Raw genomic sequence first — 20,510 nt, forward strand, 5'->3', positions numbered from 1 at the left:
CAAGTAGTTTCAGCAGAAACAAGGTGATATGTTATCATACAGGACAAATGTATGAGAAAGATTATTGCAACAGGGTAAGGGTGAGCCTGGACTTTAAAGCTTCTGATAAAAGTTTTGTGAATCTAGGAGATTAAAAGGACACCTTTAGTTATTTGCATTTGGGGGGTGGGATGGTGTGCCATGTTCCTTGGTATCTTACAGTTGCCCTTGAGGATAAGGTCATTCTCTTCACATCTTCCCCAGGTTGTGAGAATGTAATATAAATGCCTCATGTAGTTTCTTCTGGTGGAAATTCCTATAATTTATTTGCAATCTCAAGGCCAAGGTGTTCTTTCTGGTGGGCCTGCACAACGGTCTGACATCCTGACCTGGGGAGCAGGCCAGGGGCACCCCGAAGGGGTCACCCCCCATTTCTGGGCAGAGGCAGCAAGACAGTTTCTATCAGGTCAAGCAGCCATTTATAAACCACCACCCTTAAACTCTGCATCAGGAAAGGCATGATCACTCTCGGCTGTTTTTAACAGCCACGGCGAAGACCTTCCTTGACCCTCCCTCTCTCTGCACGACTGGAGCTCCTCCTCCCATCACAAGGCACCGGTGGAGGAAACGTGACCCCCGGGGCCCGCTCCCCTCAGGGCGGGAGGGAGGGGCAGGGCGCTCGCTCCGCCTGCCCGTCCTCCAGGAGAAGCCCCGCCCCTCCCACCGGGGCGGGGCTTGACGCGCCTTGTCGCGTCGCGCATTTCCCGGCGCCGCCTGCGCATGCGCGCCGCGTCCCGGAAAGGCGGCCACGTCTGCCGGAAGATGGGGTTGCGCCGCCGAGCCCGGCCCGGGGCCTCGCAGTGACGGTCGCCGCCCCCTTCCCCCCCTATTCCCCTCACGAGTCCCCTCGGGCCGGGGGGTCTCCCGCGCAGGGAGGAGGTGAGGCCGGGCTGTGCTGAGGCCTCCGCCGCTCCTGAGGGCCGCCGGGTGGGGGCGGGGGGCCGGGCCGGGGGAGGGCCGGGGACAGGCAGCCGTGCTACGGGTGGGCGGGAAGGTGGGGGCAGTGGTCACCCCGAACATCGCCCTCCGTCCCGCCCGGCCTCGCCAGCCTCTGCGCTTCCCCCTTGCCGCTGTGGCTGTGTTCGGCCGAGGGATTGTCCACAAGCGTGTCCTGGGGTGAAGGAGTCCTTCTCGGGAGCTGGGATAGGGGCACACTTCGGCTGCGTAGTGTCGCAGGCCCTTGGTGCAAGTGAAGGCAGGCCCCTGTCTCCCGTGGTGGTGTCACAGAAGGGACAGCAGGCTGCAAAGCTGGAGAGAAGTTCCTCTCTCTGGCCCAGATTTGAATCTGCAGGCCAAACATCTAAGGCTTTGTTGTTATCTGTTCATGTAATAAGCACCTGGACACTCTTCCTCCTCCAACTGAGTTTGGTTTTGTCAGGTGCAAGTAGACTTCATTTTCTGTTACTGTTGCAGATTGGCTAGCAGGCTGAATGCTCTCTAGCAGATGCTAATGCCAGAAACAGATATGGTGGTCTGATAGCTAAGCCTTGGTTTTGTCTATTTTCCTTAAACTAATTTGGTTTACTTCCATCAGTTACCAAAACAGCAAAATACCAAGCGAGTAGGAAAAATTATTAAGATAATTACAGCACTAATAGATTAACACAACAGTTGTTTAGGTAACCCATACATCTTGCCTTATCAACACTAGTCTGATTTGTAATCATTTTATGTCTTTTGCAGCATGTGGTTCTGAAATTTTAATTTTATAGAGTTTATCAACAGACATCCATCATGTCTTGGCTTGCTGATCTCGCTGGAAAGGCAGAGGATCTGCTCAACAGAGTTGATCAAGGAGCAGCATCAGCTCTGAGCAAAAAAGACATAGCAAGCAGTGCAGTTTATGATAATAAGAATTTGGACTCTGCCAATGAATATTCTGAATTGCACCAGCATACTGGAGAACTGAAATACCAGACGTCATCCAAAGCAGCCTACATCTCCTCAGCAGCTGATAATATTAAACATCAAAAGGCCACAATCCTAGCAGGAACAGCAAATGTTAAACCAGCACGTAGGACATCTTCGGAGGTTGCTTCTCCAGTAGAAAGTGTTTCCACACCCAGAGCTGCCTCACATTTTGTTAGAAGAAAAAAGTCGGAACCTGATGATGAGTTGCTATTTGATTTTCTCAACAGTTCAGAGAAAGAGCCTAATGGAAGGATGGACTCTAAAAAAGAGAAGAGCAAGGCACCTGTTCTTCAAAATCACTCTCGGACTTCAAGCATTAGTTCTGTGTCTACCAGTACACAGAGTGCAAAAACTACTGAAGATAATTCCATGAGGAGCCAAGGCAATGGTAGTTAAATAGTATTGAACCTAGAGATATTTAAAACCCAAGTATGCCTAGGGTAAGGCTAGGTAATGGATTTACTGTCACTTCATGAAACATTTAGTGGTAGTAGTATGTCAAATGTATGGAGTACAGCAGGGTCTTTAACCTTTTTTCATCACTGGGATAATCTTGGACTCCATGCTGTTTTGACAAGCTGTATAACTAATACCTAAATCTTTTGTGTTCTCGATCTGCCTCTTTCACCTTGACCTCCCTGAGCTATGACCTAACCTTGTATCAGCCCCCATACATCCCCACTTAGAAGCACAGGCACTGCTGCATTTGTTTGATCACTCAGGGCCCCTTACCTGTTGTTGCCATGTAGGAGAGTGAGTGACTTTCACTGTCTGGTAGATGGTGTCGGCTGTTGCTTAGTGCACAGTGAGGTGATGCAGTGAGTGCATGTGAGGTGATGGGAGGTTTTCTCTGTACCACCATGGAAGATGGGTAAGCTGTCAAATTTGCTTGTCCTGCGGAGTGGGAAGTTGGATGTGGATAGGCTGCTGTAGAGCTACAGGCATGAGAGAGCTTCATAGATAAAGCCTTTGAGTTTGCCAGAAGTAGTTCATTACTGCAGTCTAAATCCAGATGCCTGAAAGAGCCTCCAGGCCTGATGGTCAAAAGTTGGACAAAGGAGAGTGTGGCTAGGAAGTGTCAGGGACCTGTGTTCTCTATCAGACTGTCCAATCTATACTCAGTCTTTGCTGTTGCTGTGCTACTTTGCTGTTCTGTAAAATTGAAGCAATATCTGCAATTCTATAAATTGAAGCAAATGGTGATATCGTTCCTTAATAATGTAGTTAGAAGACTTTATTATTTATTCAGTACTATGAGTATGTAAAGCATTGTAAATGCCAGGTTTTTACTTACTATGCTGAAAAGTTTTAGATATAAAAAGGGATCGTTTCCAAAGATGTGAATATTTTTGTATTTCTGGGTCTGTAACTTTTCAATAAGGTTTAATAATAATAACTCAAATTACAGCCTGGCTAACAGTCTGTAATCAACAAGGCCTTGAAGATTGGTACTTAAGGAACATACTCGTTTTGTTCAGTGTGGCCTGTTGAATTTTCTTCTAAGGATTTTTGAGTGCAGTTTACATTGTGGAGCTGCCAAATGAGGAAGCACACAGTTACAACATAGAGTTTGAGCACGCTAGTTTCAAAGTTGATTGTATAGATATATATCTGTGTTATTTAAATGCTGTGTATAGCATCTGTCAAAGTAGCTTATGACATATTAGCTATAGACAAAACCAGTTAATGTTATACTTTGTACATTGCCGTGGTTATAATCTAATATGGGCTATAAATGGCTAATTTCTTGCTTCGTTAGCTTCATTAGTCTATTGAGTTTTCCAGACAAAGGAATGAGGATAAATTGTCTGTTAATTTGGAAATTGTGTAAATTAATCAAAAGGAAGGACACGACACTTCTTAGAACCGTTTAAATAGGAAAGGGGCTAGAGAAAATATGGAAGAAAGGTTGCTGTCACTGCTGCTGCTTGTCGATGTGTTGTTCATAATTAATAGTCTGCCCCACCTCCCTGGGCTCTGGGTGGTAGGAGCTGTTGCAGTGGTAACAAGGAAGGAGGAGCGGGTTGGGTGGCAATCACAGGGTGAAGTAAGTAACATTGTGACAGCTAAACCTCAGTCTTACTTGGAATTACTTGCAGTCCGTCCCCCTGGATTTTCAGCAGTTATTCATCTGGGACGTACTAAATTCAGAAGTAATATTTTTGGATCCCCTGTTTGTTTGCTCGTTGTGTGTTATGTTGTTTTATTTTAACGCTGCTGCAAAGCTTCCAACTATCTGCATGTTGGAATCACGGCTGTTACAGTGGACATATCAATTTCACAGCATTGATCCAGGATGCTCTGGGTGTGTTTATGCATGATGGGGGAAGGCTGTTGGTTCCTCCTTCCCTGCAAGGGACTGTTGTTCAGACTGCTGCCAGGAGCTCCCTTGCTGTTCTCACTGAGGTTCTAAGATTTTTTTTAAAAAAAAGAAAAGTAAAAATCTGTATTTTGGTTTCCATAATCTAGAGAATTACAGTTTGTATTGGCAGAAAGCTTTTGACAGTTTGACAGAGTATATCTACCTTATATTTTTCCGTTACAGAAAGGAAAGATCACACTTCTGCTTCAAATCACTACAACTTGATTTCTCCTCTTAAAAGTGCTTTTGAAAAAAATATTTTAAAAGAATTATTAATGCAGAATTATCAGTAAGATGATGTTTTGACTGAAATTATTCTTAAAATGCTTTTTTACATAAAGATAACTAAAATATGTAGCTATGTGTCTGAGTTACGTATTTAGGTTTGATATCAAAATGATTATAGTAATTAACAGATTTTTTTAAGAATAAAATTTACATCCTTAAAATCAAAAATCTTCAGGCAAAACCAGAATGAACTTATAGTATACATTCCCCTAGTTAGTTGCTATGTATATTTAATCTCTTCTCTTGCTCTCTCAGCTTCTGAAGACATCTCTGGGCAGCATAGTCATAAAAAAGTATTACTGTTTAGAAATCCTAGATTTGACATTAATAAGAAATTTTGTAACTTCCAAGTCTTGTCTTGCAGCATTAACAAAAATGCTGCATGATGCATGTATACGGTATAAGAGATCTATTTTTGTGCAAGTCCCTTGGGACAATCAGCTCCATATTCCGTTTCAATATAAGCTGTTTTGATGTTTTGGGGTTGTTTTTTTTTTTTTTTTATGTTATACATTTAACCACTGATGCAGAACATGGAGTTGCAGTTTATATGAAGGCAACTTACAAATACATCTACTAGTTCTAACTTGCATCTCTCTGTACAGAAACTCCAGACAGTTCAGACTCTGGACTAGGAGCACAAGGAGGTGGTGTGAAGGATTCATCACTAAGTGCAGTAACTAATCCTAGCCTTTCAGCTAATGATGATCTCAAATCACATGAGCTATCCAATCTTCGCCTGGAGAATCAGCTGCTGCGGAATGAAGTTCAGTCTTTAAATCAGGAAATGGCTTCATTAATTCAGAGGTCCAAAGAAACACAAGAAGGTACTGTGGTTTGGAAACTAAACTGTAACATATTACTGAAATGCTAGTGAACTAGAAAACAACTAAAATTAGTGGTTTGTATTTATAATAAAATTTTTCTAGTTAAATTTGCATGTATGACTTGCCAAGCAAACTGATTCTTGGTTTCAGAGTAATGAGCTGGGAGGAACTAAAAGGCTTGTTCAACTACAAAGATCACACAAATATTGATTAAAATTATGTAGTCAAGTTAGTTCCAAAAATTACATCTTATTAAAATGGTTTTAGCAAATGTTAACGGTATTAAAATATTTTTCCTGCTTTTTAAAGGCTATTGCAAAACATTTAATTTTTAAATTAGTAGATACCTTTAAATACTTCAAAACTTCAGGCATTATTTCAACACTGGTGTATTTTTCTACTGTTTTTTAGGTTGAGCTTATTGTCACATTGAGTTGAACTAGGTGCTTTATGCAGAGGTTTCCAAAGGCTTGCTTGCACAGGGCTATTCAACAGTAGGCCATTGCAAGAGGTGGGGCAGGTAAAATTTGCCAACTGCAGTGTGACACAGAATGAAATGCCTGTTTTGAGATTACTTCTTGTTGTCTGACAGACAGTCTGGCATTTGTCACTTGGTAGCTCATAAAGTTTCAGTGTTGTTTCAACTTGGTTGTATTTAATTTAAGAAATGTGATGTGTGTGTCCTGACTATTTACAAGACCTTGCAATATAAACTTTAAAGAAAATTCTTATTTTGTAGAATTGAACAAATCCCGGGAACGGGTCGAGAAGTGGAATGTTGACCATTCAAAGAGTGACAGGATGGTTAGGGAACTTCGAGCTCGAGTTGATGATCTGACAGAAGCTGTTGGTGCCAAGGATTCACAGCTAGCTGTGCTGAAAGTACGATTGCAAGAAGCTGATCAGCTCTTAAGTGCTCGGACAGAAGCTTTGGAAGCGTTGCAGAGTGAAAAATCCCGGTACTTCATAATTTCATACTTCATAATTCTGCAAATAGTAATGGGTTTGAAAATTCAAGGTAGATAATTTGGTCTCTTTAAGAATAAAAATGAATAAACTAATGGGGAAAGGGATTGTATCAAGATTTGAAATATGAGGATTAAAGTTTTCTCTGAGCCCGCTATATCATAGCTGGCAGTGGGAACAGCGCAAATGAGTATTAAATAGGGGCAATTGTCACCTGATTATTGAAATTAATTTTGTACGAAGTATTTATGTTTGTGTCAGAGGCCTGAAGCTTAAGATCTCAAGAAAATTGGTTTTGTCTTGAAAAATACATTTGCTTATCCACAAATATGAAGACTTTGACTTACCTCAGTGCTGGGATATGAATCGGTGATTGGATACTCCAGAACATATATCAGGGAAGAGATGCATGAGTCATTAACTCCAGGCCTCACACCTGTAGCCAGCCATATTCAATAATTTACTGGGTAAATTTTCAAAGCTGTTCTGAAAACCAGGTACTCATATTTCTACCTGAAAATCACACTAAATGTCTTCTTTGTCAACTAATATGTATATGGCTCTTTCAGGATAATACAAGACCACAGTGAAGGGAGCAGTTTGCAAAATCAAGCCCTTCAAACTCTTCAGGAGAGGCTGCGTGATGCAGACTCCGCGCTCAAGCGAGAGCAAGAAAGTTACAAACAAATGCAGGTTAGACATGAAGAGTAAGGAAGAGTTTCAGACACTACTTTTGAGATCAGATCTGTGAGGTTCCAACTTCTCTGTCTTCCCCTTGACTTCAGTTTCCTGTTCAGTACTTGGAAGGATGTGCTGTCTGCTGCACCAATTATCTTTGTGATGCTGGTTTACTTCTTACATATTATTTCGAAAGCTTTGTGATTAAAAGTTTTGAGGATTAATGCTGACACTTTTTACTGGTTTTTTCATGTTATCTTTAATGTTAAAATATGTTTTAAAACTAAAGCAGTAACCAGTTTAATTTTCCATGCTATGTTCTTACACAACAAATTGTTACACAATTTTAATATGTAATCTTAAGCATATTAAGCTGGATGATCAATTCTGTGGTAAAGATGTGAGTACATCATTGCTAAAGCCTGCTTTCCACGCTTAGCTTGGCCTTTGTTACATATAAAAGCATCTTTGAAAATCTTTATCAGCATCTGTTTTCTTTTTTTTAAAGTACGTCAAAATATGGCAGACTACATTTGATAATATTTTTTGAGGGGAAAGCTTGCTTTTGGTTTACCAAATAAACATGAATAATGGGAAGATTGCTATTCCCTCACTATTTCTGGTGAGGGAAAGAAATGCATATTTTTACTGATACTATTTAGAACTTGCTTAAGCAAGCAGGATTTCTTTCCACATAGCACTGATGCATCTTTAAGTTGGAGGTGATAGATATGAGGTGTTGCACGTGTAGTTGCTTTTAAATTTTCTTTTTAACTTTCTAGGTTAAAGTTGAGACTGTGTTTACACACAAAGTATTGTTTCTTTATTCCTAATAGAATGAGTTTGCGGCTCGTCTAAGTAAAATGGAAGCAGAACGTCAGAGCTTGGCAGAAGGGATAACTGTAGCAGAAAGAAAGTACTTAGATGAAAAGAGGCGAGCTGATGAGCTTCAGCAGCAAGTCAAAGTAACTAAAAACCACCTAGAATCTGCAAAGCAGGAACTGACAGACTATAAACAGAAAGCTACTCGCATACTCCAAGTAAGCATATCTGTAAAGAAGTCCAGTTTGATTTGTACACTTAACTTTTTTAAGGTGTTATGCTTCAAATAATCTAATCTGTGGTTCTTTTCATGTGACCTGTAATATCTTTTGGGGCATATCTATAATGATACCTATACAGAACAGCTATCAGTCTGCATTTTGTAAATTTAAGTTTACAGATTGAGTTAGGTAATTGAGAGTTCAGGTCCTGAACTTAAAGAAAAATCAGAGTGAACCATTGCACTTACTGTGCAACGTCTGTCAGTGTGTTCCACATTCAGGAATCCAATCCTAGGCAGATAGATAAATAGATGTAACCTACAATTTGTTCCACACCCAATTGAGTCAGGAATATTGTTCTATTCTGCTTGAGGCCGAAGCATACTGGATACTTATGTGGAAACCAAAGAAAATATTTTTATGTATTCTGAAAGGTTGCATGTGATCAACATTATATAAACAATGGGAAAATCAGGTATTTTGTGCAGAGTTCTATACTACTTAAGTTGTCAAAGATACCAAGTCCAAATGTGGTCAATTTGAGTCTTGTTTATAAAAGTTAGCAAAATGTTGAAGATAAAGATCTCTGTTTAGAACAATTAATTTAATCTGATATCCAAGGACAGGTTTTAAGTCATTGTGATAAATATGAAAAGCATGAGATCAGAAGTCAATGTCGAGCTAACGTTAGGTTGACTCTGAATAAAATGGTTCACCCTCTTTCCCAGAAGAGTTATTGCTGTATTTGGTTCTTATTTGGCTTTGTTGGCAGGAGAAAGGGTGGACTGGAAGGGGGTCAGTTTTGTCTTTAGTGTCTGTTACTGTGCATCTTCTCTCTTATGGTAGCTGGAAAGCCAAAATTATAATCTGTGACATGTTTAACATTCCAGGCACTTTTAAAGAGAAAAGCTGTACTCTTCCTCAGGTAGCAGGCTTCCAGTAAATCCAGTATCATGGCATACAGGAAGTCAGAGAAAATATCAGTAGGGAATCATTTTCATTTCAAAACGTGTAGGGTCATTATTAACTTGGCTAAAAGAACAAATAAAGCAGGTCTTTTACTGTATGTCTACACCTGAATTTTAGAGCAGAGTCATTTTGGCATATTCTGGTTGAGCACTTGTTAAATACTGCTATAAATAATATATTGATTTTTTTTTTTATTTCAGTCTAAAGAAAAGTTGATAAACAGCTTAAAAGAAGGCTCTGGTATTGAAGGCCTGGACAGCAATACTGCAAGCACAATGGAACTAGAAGAGCTGAGACACGAGCGAGACACTCAGAGAGAAGAAATACAAAAACTAATGGGGCAAATACAACAGATGCGAACAGAGCTGCAGGTAGCTGTGATTATGTACACATGTATTTGTAGTTAACCATGCACAAAGGACTGTTTTATTGTATATTTAGAGCTGTTGCTTCTAGTGTTTATTTGACCTACTATTAAAAGAAGCCAGCTTTTGCTTGAGGTGAGACAAGTGCTTATTGATACCCAATTTCTCTCCGTGTTCTCTCTCACCACTGCAGCAACGGTGAGAGAAATACTATAGTACCACTTCTCTCTTCTCTCACTACTGTGTGCGCCTTTAGAGGGAAGTATTTCTTTCCAAACAAGTGTGGTGATTTCTGTAAAGACCACCTATATCCTTTTCTGCAAGGGCTGCTAATCTTTGAAGCAACTAATCCGAGTTGTCTGCTGGCATAATTGGCTCAACCCAGCAGCTGCACGCAAACCTACTTTACACAGTTTTAGCCTGTAGACTGTAGAAAGGGAAAAGTGGAGGCTTTTCATGTTCACAAAATGCATTTATTTTACTACTATATTAGTAAAACATTTTGCATAAAATGACTCGATGTCATTTATTCAATACACTCTCACCTTCATTTTCCTTTGAAGCAATATCACTGATACAACTCTTTTTTGCTGTTACTTATGACAGGTGGCAGTATTGTTTGAATGTTTGTGAAACATTTCTATTCATTTCAGGATATGGAGACTCAGCAAGTAAGTGAAGCTGAGTCAGTGAGAGAGCAGCTTCAAGACCTGCAAGAGCAGATAGCAGCACATAAAATGGCCAAGCAAGAGGCAGAAGCTGAACTAGAACGGCAAAAACAGGTAAAGAGTTCTTAAAAGCTGATTGATCTTATTTTAGGCCTCATGTGGTGTCATCAGTAAAGCATTTGGCTTAATAAGAGAGTAGCTTACACAGTATTTGCATTACTTTTTGTCTAGTATTCCAAAGAAATCCCCAAAACTTAATGAATGTCACTAGGCCAAACAAAGCGCAACCAGTACTGAGCAATGACAGGGCCTTCTGGATACTCCTGATAAACAGATCTCACTGATGTGTTAAAAAATAAACATTGACCCTAGGGAGTGTACAAAATGGTTCATGATCTTAAATTTTATTCAGCAGGGGAACAAGCAAACAATAAGGATATAGTAACATTTGTAACCATTATTTATATCAGGAAATTCAAATACTAAAAATTCTTACTGTGAAGGTTCTTGTGCTCAATTACTACGTACAATTTAGCTCATAAAACAATGTTATTGTAGTACCAATTCATAGATTTTTTTTTTTTTAAATCCACTTGTTACTCAGTTCTGAATCTAAATGTTGTTACTTCCAAACTGGTCTATAAGACAAATTGCTGATAAAATGATATTAATGAATTTTGTCAGATTGTATCATCTTTTTAAGTAAAGTCCCCCTTGATTTAAGCAGTTTTGTGCTAAAAAGAGGGAAAAAAAGGCAAACGCATATTTCATGTGAACAAACTTACTCTTCAGTAGAAATCAGACAAATGCTTTGCACCCTATTAAAAAATTTCTCTGTAAGAAAAAGCTCATGTAAAGAGAATTAATAATGAGGAAAGCAGGAGAGTACACTGTATCTACTAAGAACAATTTATCTTACAGGATTATCTGTCCTTCCAGAAATTACATTTTAATGAGATGCTAGCAGCTTGAAGTAATTAAAAGGCAGAAGTCAAGGTCTGCTTTTGATGGATAGCTGATGTTTATTGTATCAAAGCAGATGGTAGATTGTATTTTGTTACTTCTGCCCTTCTGAGGAGAGTATTTTAAGTCAATACTACATATAGAAAAATTGACGTGAATTAAAAAAAAGGCATCAGTTATTACAGAAACTGAAGTATTCCTTTTGATGGTGCACACTTACTTGTGCTTTTAAAGTAATTGTGTACATTGATACTTAACACAACTACAGTCCGTTCTATCTGGGAATTCCTTTAAATATTGCCATAAGGTCTCTGAGACTGAAGATAGAAAATAAGTAGATGTGTTATTTCTTGTACATCTGATGGTTTGGGAGAATAGGGTTATCTGTTTTCTGTAGCAACTGACAGCTGAAGTGATACAGTGATTTGAAGACCTGTCATGCTTATCTTTTAAATTAAAACAGGTCTTTTAAGTCAGAGTTAAAATAGCCACTGAATCATGGGAGCAACAAAACTTATGGTTAGATTTGCTGTTCAGTAAGTTGTCCCTTACTAATATTCCTTCCCCTTTCACATCTGTTGTGTTAATCTATCCTAAACTTTAAAGGAAGAGCTGTGTCATACAGAATTATAGATAGATATGCCAAAGGATTTTAAACAGGTTTAAAAGAATGGTATATTGGATTGATGGGTTTATTTTAGGAATACATATTCCCCCCCAAGGTATTTCCTAATTGTTTAAGTTATTGACATCGTTTCAAGATAGCAATAAAATAAAGAGTGAAAGTATAAGAAAGATAAATCATGGTCCCAATGAAATTGTGTGACTCTTGGTAAACTAGTCTGGATTAATATTTATATTAGGTCAGTCTCTGCAAAAGAATTTGATAAGTCTTGCAGGTTGTGCCTTCATACTCATCTCTCTTTTTTTTTTTTCTTCCCATCCTAGCCAGACACTTAACTAAGATTAAATTTCAGTTTATATTTGACTGCAGCATATTGCCTTCTTGTGTTCTACTCTGAAATGCTAGAAACGAAAATGTCTTTCAAAATATATACATGTATAAAATCTTTTGTGATTGTGATAAAATTTTTAGGAACTCCATTATACTGAAGAAGAATTGTATCGAACAAAGAATACTTTGCAAAGCAGAGTAAAAGACAGAGAGGAAGAAATTCAGAAGCTCAGAAATCAGGTACTGTGTGTGTAGAAAATAACTTTATCAACTTCAATTATGAAAAAAATGATGAGAACTATTGTATATCTATGTTTATGGACCTATTTTCCTTGAATTAGTCTAATCCCTTTTGGAACTTTCTGATACTTGTCAGCCCCCACAGTCTCCTTGGGCAGCATGAAGGCATAGGCCTTGTTTTGTGTAAATTATCTTAGCATAATGAAAAGTAGTCAATATGTAGAAAAATTGATAGTCTAGAGTCAGTTGTGGTCAGCTGTGCAGTTAGTGTCAGAAGATTTGGACTGTGTTGTGTTGTGATACAAATGTCTTGAGCCTGTTGGCAGATGATTCTTCTGGTAATACTGCTTTCAGGACTACCTGCATCTGCCCTAGTGCATGCATCTAATTCGTATTTTTGATATCTCACTGCCTCTGGTTCCTGATGATTCTTTTTTTTTCGTCATTAAAGCTATATCTTTGTGGTATATGATGCATCAAGTGGCTGAGGTCCAAGACTCTGGTGAATAGACGAGCTATTGTACATATGGCTAATCCGGAGATTCCCATTTGCTTTAAATATTTTCTGCAAGTTGAATTACATGATCCGTGTCTTCATTTGCTGTCCTTGCAGTTTCTATTTGCTAGTACAATCATGTTTTCTGCTTCAGTGCTCCTCAATTCTTCTGCAGCGTATCCTGCATTTTCACCATTTTCATTCAAGCTTTCCTGTAGAATGACATCAGGTTCTCCCAGTTTGTACTGTTTTTCCTTCCTCGCTTGAAAACATTTTACGTACGCACTTGTTTTGTGAAGTTGCAAGTACGATAGGCAGACTGGATTATCCTGCTATTGTCATGCCTACCATTTAAACTCACTGTGAGGCATAGCATTGACTTTTGTGATCAAACTTACGATATACAGAAAGGTTCATATGATTAGAGGTAGAAAACATAGGAATACATTTTTACATAGAGTTTCTTGTGTCATGTACAATCTCATTTTAGCAACTGTTGAAATTAAGTTTCTTCTTTATTGTGCTCATTTTTATAGTATTATCCTGTAAAAATTTTATAATGGGGTAACTTGGTTCTTGGAGGGCTTAGGTTTTTGGAGTTTTGTAATATGTCGGTTGGTCAGGCTTTTAATTTATTCTGATTTTTTTTTTCTTTGCTTTGTTTTTTAGCTCACAAACAAGGCTCTAAGTAGTAGCAGTCAGACAGAATTAGAAAATCGGCTTCATCAGCTGACAGAAACACTAATTCAGAAGCAAACCATGTTAGAGAGCCTGAGCACAGAGAAAAATTCACTTGTCTATCAGCTGGAACGACTTGAGCAACAACTGAAGGCTGTCCAAGGCACTAGTGCTAATGGACCTTCCATTAATATGGCAGGCATTGACGGTGCTGAAGGTAAATAAGGGAATATAATTCTTATAACTCTGTCCTTTCTGCAGTTCAGACTTTTGTATTTCCTAATGCCTTTCCCTGAAAGTCTGAGTCTATAAGGAAAAAAAAATGCTGAAAATATGCCGCTTATGCCAGAGACCTTGTCAGCAACAGCTAGTATCATAAAAAATAGTTAAGTAGAAGCTCCTTTTTGTGTGTAAATGACTTTAAACTTAATAAAGCCAATTTCCTCTTTAATTCTCAATACTATGACGCTATTGAAACAATCATATTCACCTGTCACAGGTGCAAATAAATCTGTCTTGGGGTTTAAACTGATTGTCAGAAGCAGGATATAAGTCTTCTCTTGTAAAAAGGGTTTAGCAGGTGAGCAAGAATGGGATACTTTTGAGAATTGATCAGAATTCTGGTTGAAATCAGTTTCCTCCTTGCTTTCTCTTTTTCTTGAAAAGCAGCTTAAAATATGGTGGTTCTGCTGAGGTTGATTTGTCTGTACCGCGTAGCAATTATTTTTATCTCTAGGAAACCTCAGCAGTTGATCCATGGTTTTGAGATGTTACTTTTCAAAGTCAAAATTTGTGATTTTGTATATATGGGAAGTAACTTTACAAGCAGTGGACAATTACGAAGAGGAGTAAAATGACAATCCAGTCTTTTGCTTCTGGGCTTATGGAAGACTTCTAAAAAAATATGGCAGGAGTACTAACAGATTTGAAATACGTTTTCTTTTGGCTTGTTTTTAAGTAACATCAGTAAGCTTAAGTTAAGTTGCACAAAGGTAATATTATCTGAGAATATTTTTTAATAAAGTTTATACATACTGAAAATGTAAATACAGTAGAAATTTTTGGAACAAAACAGTTAGTATCAGACATGCTATCAAAGCTTTACTGTATGAGAAATAAAAGCAAGTGGAGAAACTGTGACAGTATCAAACCCATCATTTTGTACACCTAATTATAGAATTATTATTACATGACAATTGAATATCAAGATGTCCATCTAGTAAACTAACATAAATCTTAAAAATATACTAAGTTGAAGAAACATTTTACTTGATTGTAAGTTTGTTAAGAATCCTGCCCTCAGAACGCACTCTTCTGCCCCCAACAAAATGTTACTAATATATTAGATTAATCACTATTTTTATATTATTCTTATGTATCTTTGTTATACACTGTTGATTTGTTTTACTTAACAACTTAGCTGTTTTTAAACTAATGAGATTTTTTGCTTTTTCCCTGCAAATAGGTGCTCGTATGCGTAACGTTCCTGTCCTATTTAGTGACATGGATACTAACATGGCAGGAATGTATGGGAGAGTTCGCAAAGCTGCCAGTAGTATAGATCAGTTTAGGTAAGAGTGTCCTAAGGGAATACATTTTATAATTGCTGGAATTCTTTTGCAGTTTTCAAGTGGCACACCTTCTGTTTTGAACTGCTTTTATGAAGGTAAAAGTAAAAAATAGCGAAGCTAAAATACGGTATAAATTACTAAATACTGACCTAGTTCACCTGTGCTTTCCTGTGATATTAATATCTTTGGGCTTTTACAGATCATAGTCAATTATTTAAACAACGCTCTTGTAGGTGTTGATACAAGAGAATCACTAAATTATGTACAGAAAAACCTAACCTTTTTCATTACCATTTGCCTTTTTCACTTTCAGAGGTTTTGACTGTGTCTGTGATAAACACTGTAGGAGTGTAGTAGTGGGGGAGTATCATATGTATTCTTTTACTCCTGTTCAGGCATCCTGATGAACACAAGATTCTGGGTACTGACCCAGCGCAGCTGTTTATCTTGAAAGATAATCTGTTCCAGGAATTAGTACACAAAAATCATTCTGGGACCAGCAAAAGACTTGCTTTGATCCCTTTTTCTGAGCAGTTAGGTTAATTATCAATATTCATAACAAAGGTCTGCTCCAAAACTTGAATCCAATACCAGTAGAAAACAAAATTAGGTAATACTTTTTAATCCTTTGAAAGTAAGATACCTTGATAGAAAGTCCTTTCTGCTTCCATGGTATTTTAATTTTATTGTGAAGAATATCAGCATTTCCATGATTGGGACCTATTATATGTGATGTTTTAATACTAAACTTCATTTGGCAGTATCATACTCACTTCAGTACATGCATGGGTTTCTTTAACTGACATTACTGAGCACATATCTATGCAGCATATCTGTAGCACTGTAGGGAGTAAACTTGGAAAACCCATGTCTTCTTTCATCTAATGAAATACAAGAATGGTGGTGATCTATCAGTTCTTTCAAAGAAATACAAGGTTTCAGTTGCTTAAATCTTTTTCCAAGATTCATGACAGCTCCTCAAGTAACAAAATTTGACAAATATATAGCATATTTCTGAGTTTTAAAATACCTGTACAACTCTTGAGCCTTAGCTCTTTTTCACAAACTCTGAGCCTAGCATGTAACAGAAAAACTTAGGAGAATATGTTTTATGTTCTGAATTCTGAATTTTCTCACTCCATTTAATATCTTGAATACATGAAATAAGATTCAAGGCGGAAACAAAGGCACGTATAGAACATCAGCTGATGTTTATGAGTTTGTGGTGATTGGAATGAGAGGAACAAGAATTTATTGCTCAGTGCTAACTTGCACATTTTGTTTTTCTCTTGTACTCGTGTAGCATTCGGCTGGGAATCTTTCTAAGGCGCTATCCCATAGCAAGAGTCTTTGTAATCATTTACATGGTGAGTAAGCTTTCTTTAAAGTAAAAAGTTTAATGCAAGATTTCTATAATCACTTTATATAATACTTTTCAAATTGCAGGATGTTTGATGTTCAAAAGGCTATACAATTAACTTTAACAACTCAATGTATTTATTTGTAAAGCAGACCTAATAGTACTTAGTATTTTGGAGTCATGTTGCTTTTCAGTTTTTCCCAGGAAGTCTTAGTATAGCAGTCTTAAAGACATTTATGTAACAACCATTTAAAAGATTGTAAAAGTAGAGTTTCAGTACTAAAATACAGAATAATAGTGACCTGTTGCCAAGGTTAACCCACCACACCTGCATGCACTGCATTTAGGAAAATTACGTCTGTTACAGCTTTTTTGATATTTGTCAGTTCACTTTTTGCTCAGTGGCTAATAATCACACTTCTCTAGTAGCTGAAAAAGTAGCAAGAAAAGTTTTTTCTTGCTAGACTTAAAGAAATAGTAGCAAGTTGCTCATCTATACCAGGTGAAATTGTTAGACTTGCAATTGATGAAAATTAAATTCCTCTGTCTTCCACTGGAGGGCAGATGTCTATCAGTTTAGGTGGCCTGTGATAAGGGAGGTGTGCAGTCTACCCTGCTTGAAAATATTGCACTAGTTGAACCTTTTTGAGTCTTTGAAATGAAAAATATATGTTGCTTGAGAAGGCATAATGATACTTCTGAACAGAGTTTCTGAGAAGAGCCGTCACTGTTTCAGGATATACAGCAGTCAGACACACGTGAATAAAGAAAATGCTAGTTTCCCCCTGCAATTTCTTCTTCCAGCCTGTTAGGTACTGGAAGGAACAGGGCTGTTTAATTCCTAAGCTCTCTCTGTCTCCCTGTTCATGACTTAGACTTATCAATATGTGAATAAAATGCTTTGTACCAAAACACTGAAGACTTCTACCACCTAAGATGCTATCTGAAGTGAAACTTAATGATGGTTGCATAGCAGCTGTATATTGGGCATTCAGTGGCAGTTACCCTTTTATCAGCTTGAACCTTGACTATGACTATTGTAACTTGATTTTAAAAAAGTATTTTTTATTTTAAGGAAATGTGGCTTATGTATTCCGTCAGTTATCTCCCTTGTTGTACACCCAGCAACTTCTATTCTATTTGGATAGTTTCAGCCAAATTTGAATGAGAATTAACATTCCTAAAAAGTTCATAAAAATGCCTCAAATCAGTGTCTGTGGTAAGGAAAGCAGAGCTCAGCTGTTTTACACAGTCTGGTATCAGCCACTTGGCACAAGAGTAGTGACTTACCACTCACTTGAGGTCGATCACATAATGTGCTGGCTGGGAGCTGGATATCAGAGAAAACAGCTGGAGTTACTGGGGTGTGGAGAGAGAGAGAAGCCAGAGGACATAAATCTGTAGGAAACCAGGCTGCTTTAGTTTTGCTGTTTGTGTAAAATTTTAGTTTTCTGCAAATGACTTCTTCAGAATCTGACTCAGCGTTTCATTGTGCAAATAAGAATTCTTATTTTAGGATTATCTGAATAATATGGAAAATATTTAATCAAAATATTTCTACAAAACTAGGTTTTATTAGCTCTTGTTGAGAGCTCTCATATTTACTGCGGCTGTGAACAATGCTTGTCAGTGCTGATAAGTTAATTCTTTCTTTTCTTTTCCCAGGCATTGCTTCATCTCTGGGTCATGATTGTTCTACTTACCTACACCCCAGAAATGCATCATGACAGTCCCAGTGGCAGATAGACTGAGACAGGACCATATGCTGTGCTATTGTAATTCGGACTGGCAGTGTCTTTAGAATAATCAGTCCTGGAATATCAGCAAACTTTTCCTCCTGGTTCTTAGGAAGAATGAAAACCATCATGCCTGATTTATCACTACTTTTCAAATACATGTATAATACTATGTAACTTTTTCAATTTACCTAAAGGAGTGTCACTTTCCTGGAGAAATAAAGCTATTAAGCTATGGTTAGTCTTTACGTTTTACGTAGACCCTTCTGGTGGTTAGTGTAAAAGATGAGGGTTGCACCTACAGAGAAGCGCAAGGATTTCTGAAATTACAGATATATATGATACAAACTATTTTAGATCATACTGGATGTGGGCTATGGTCAGGTAATAAACTGTACTTAGCAATTTGAATAAACTTTATTCTTTCTGGTTTCTTTCAGTCTTTTGCACTTCTGTTTTTAACTTTGTAAATAATATGCTTTTGCTTAACATGTTAAACTGAAAAAAGGACAATGGATTGGTGCAATATCTTTTTTGTAAATAAGTTTAAAAATAAAATATTATGCATTCTTCTTAGCTTTGTACTTCTAGTGCAATACATGTATCTTCCCTACCAGCTGAATAGTGGCAGTGCCTATTTAAAGGCTGGTATTTTAGCTTTATTAGAGAGAGCGAGAGATGGTTTTGAGAAAGAAGGTTCGAACTCTTTAGAAATAATGTTTCTTTTTGCACTTGGAATTTATATATTTTAACTGCATTTTCTTATACCTCTCTCATTACTACGTGTCTTAATCAGATCTTATATTCAGCAAAATACTTATTTTCTAAAGCTTTGGGTACTTAAAACTATTTCTATATAAAATCTATCAAAACATCAAAAATTTCTAATGTCTAAACACTTATCAAATATACTAATAAACGAACCTCATCAATTATTTATGATAAACCTCATAATACCAAACCAAGCCTACTGTAATAGTTCTATTGTTAGACCATGGCATTCTGTAATTATGAATTCTCTATACATAATAATACAAGGTCACTTTCTTTCCCTAAGAAATTTCTTGTTTTCTTGTGTGGTGCTCAAAGCTGAGTAATGAAAAGATGACTACGAGCAATTTGTCACTCCTGCTCTTAAGAATATGGTTCAGTTTTCATGTGACTTGAACACACTAAGCATTAGGTCCTGTGCATGAAGTCTGTCATGCTAACTCCTATGGAAATGTTACAGTAGAGAAATGACTGTATTGCTGCTCTGATTCAGATCTTGCAGAGAAAACAGATGTTTTGTTGAACTAAGTAATAAAAGAGAGCATTTACTGTAAGCTGTGTCCCTGCCCTCTGTCACATTTGCTGCACTCTGCCTGATTCCTGTTGCCAAGGCCAAGTGCCAGGTCCTGCACTTGGGCCACAACAACCCCATGCATCGCTACAGGCTTGGGGAGGTGTGGCTGGAGAGCTGTCTGGAAGAAAAGGATCTGGGGGTTCTAATTGACAAACAACTGAATATGAGCCGGCAGTGTGCCCGGGTGGCCAAGGCGGCCAACGGCTTCCTGGCTTGTATTGGAAATAGTGTGACCAGCAGAAATAGGGAGGTGATAGTGCCCCTGTGCTCTGCACTGGTGAGGCCACACCTAGAGTATTGTGTCCAGTTTTGGGCACCTCAATACAAGAGGGATATCGAGGTGCTGGAGCGAGTGCAGAGGAGGGCAACGAGGCTCGTGAAGGGCCTGGAGAACAAATCCTACGAGGAGAGATTGAAGGAGCTGGGAGTGTTCAGTTTGAGGAAGAGAAGGCTGAGGGGAGACCTCATCACCCTCTACAACTACCTGAAAGGACATTGTAGAGAGGTTGGTGCTGGTCTCTTCTCACAGGTGATTAGTGACAGAACAAGAGGGAATGGCTTTAAACTCCAACAGGGGAGGTTCAGACTGGACATTAGGAAAAAATTTTTCCCAGAAAGAGTGGTCAGACAGTGGAATAGGCTGCCCAGGGAGGTGGTGGAGTCACAATCCCTGGATGTGTTGAAGGGTGGTTTAGATGAGATGCTGGGGGATATGGTGTAGGGGAGAACTTTGTAGAGTAGGGCTGATGGCTGGACTCGATGATCCCAAGGGTCTTTTCCAACCTGAATGACTCTGTGATTAAAGCCACTTCTGAACCTGGAGAGAGCTCATGGCTATAGAAAGAGATCAGGTAAGGTGCTTTGTACAGTCTTTTTCTATACACGTGCATTTTTTTCATTTAAAACCTCCAAACCACTGAATCTTTGGGTATGCCAGTATATTGTGATAATTTGGGGGAACATTCTTAGTGGTATAAGCCTGTTACAGCTTTGCTGCCATCACACAAACTGCAGATCGATTCTCGCTTCCTTTCTCCCTCTGTTTTTCTT

General features: G+C 38.2%; 1 protein-coding gene across 3 annotated transcripts; it reads left to right on the plus strand.

The window, feature by feature from the left end:
• Nucleotides 1–773: 773 nt before the first annotated feature.
• On the plus strand, nt 774–19,440 carry GOLGA5 (golgin A5). 3 transcript variants are annotated; one of them, XM_074824975.1, is made up of 13 exons: nt 774–918; nt 1,723–2,338; nt 5,206–5,427; nt 6,167–6,386; nt 6,963–7,086; nt 7,908–8,111; nt 9,284–9,454; nt 10,102–10,230; nt 12,176–12,274; nt 13,440–13,665; nt 14,914–15,019; nt 16,323–16,386; nt 18,045–19,440. In XM_074824975.1, exons 2-13 carry the CDS (start codon nt 1,774–1,776, stop codon nt 18,123–18,125), a joined length of 2,211 nt encoding a protein of 736 aa, XP_074681076.1. In that variant the 5' UTR covers nt 774–918; nt 1,723–1,773; the 3' UTR covers nt 18,126–19,440. The 3 variants fall into 3 exon arrangements, with proteins under 3 accessions (XP_074681076.1, XP_074681077.1, XP_074681079.1); XM_074824976.1 differs by having other exon boundaries at nt 1,752–2,338; XM_074824978.1 differs by lacking the exons at nt 14,914–15,019; nt 16,323–16,386; nt 18,045–19,440 and adding an exon at nt 15,072–16,308.
• The last annotated feature ends 1,070 nt before the right edge of the window (nt 19,441–20,510 follow it).

This window comes from Strix aluco, chromosome 4 (genome assembly GCF_031877795.1).
Source record: "Strix aluco isolate bStrAlu1 chromosome 4, bStrAlu1.hap1, whole genome shotgun sequence".
In the NCBI taxonomy this organism is placed as follows: Eukaryota; Metazoa; Chordata; class Aves; order Strigiformes; family Strigidae; genus Strix; species Strix aluco.

What these genes read in the sequence shown, in the direction of transcription:
- GOLGA5 (XM_074824975.1), top strand. Translation starts at nt 1,774, where the DNA reads ATGTCTTGGCTTGCTGATCTCGCTGGAAAGGCAGAGGATCTGCTCAAC. An exon ending in TTGCAGAGTGAAAAATCCCG is followed by an intron (nt 6,387 to 6,962) that starts GTACTTCATAAT and finishes TGGCTCTTTCAG; the next exon opens with GATAATACAAGACCACAGTG. An exon ending in TCTTTGTAATCATTTACATG is followed by an intron (nt 16,387 to 18,044) that starts GTGAGTAAGCTT and finishes TTCTTTTCCCAG; the next exon opens with GCATTGCTTCATCTCTGGGT.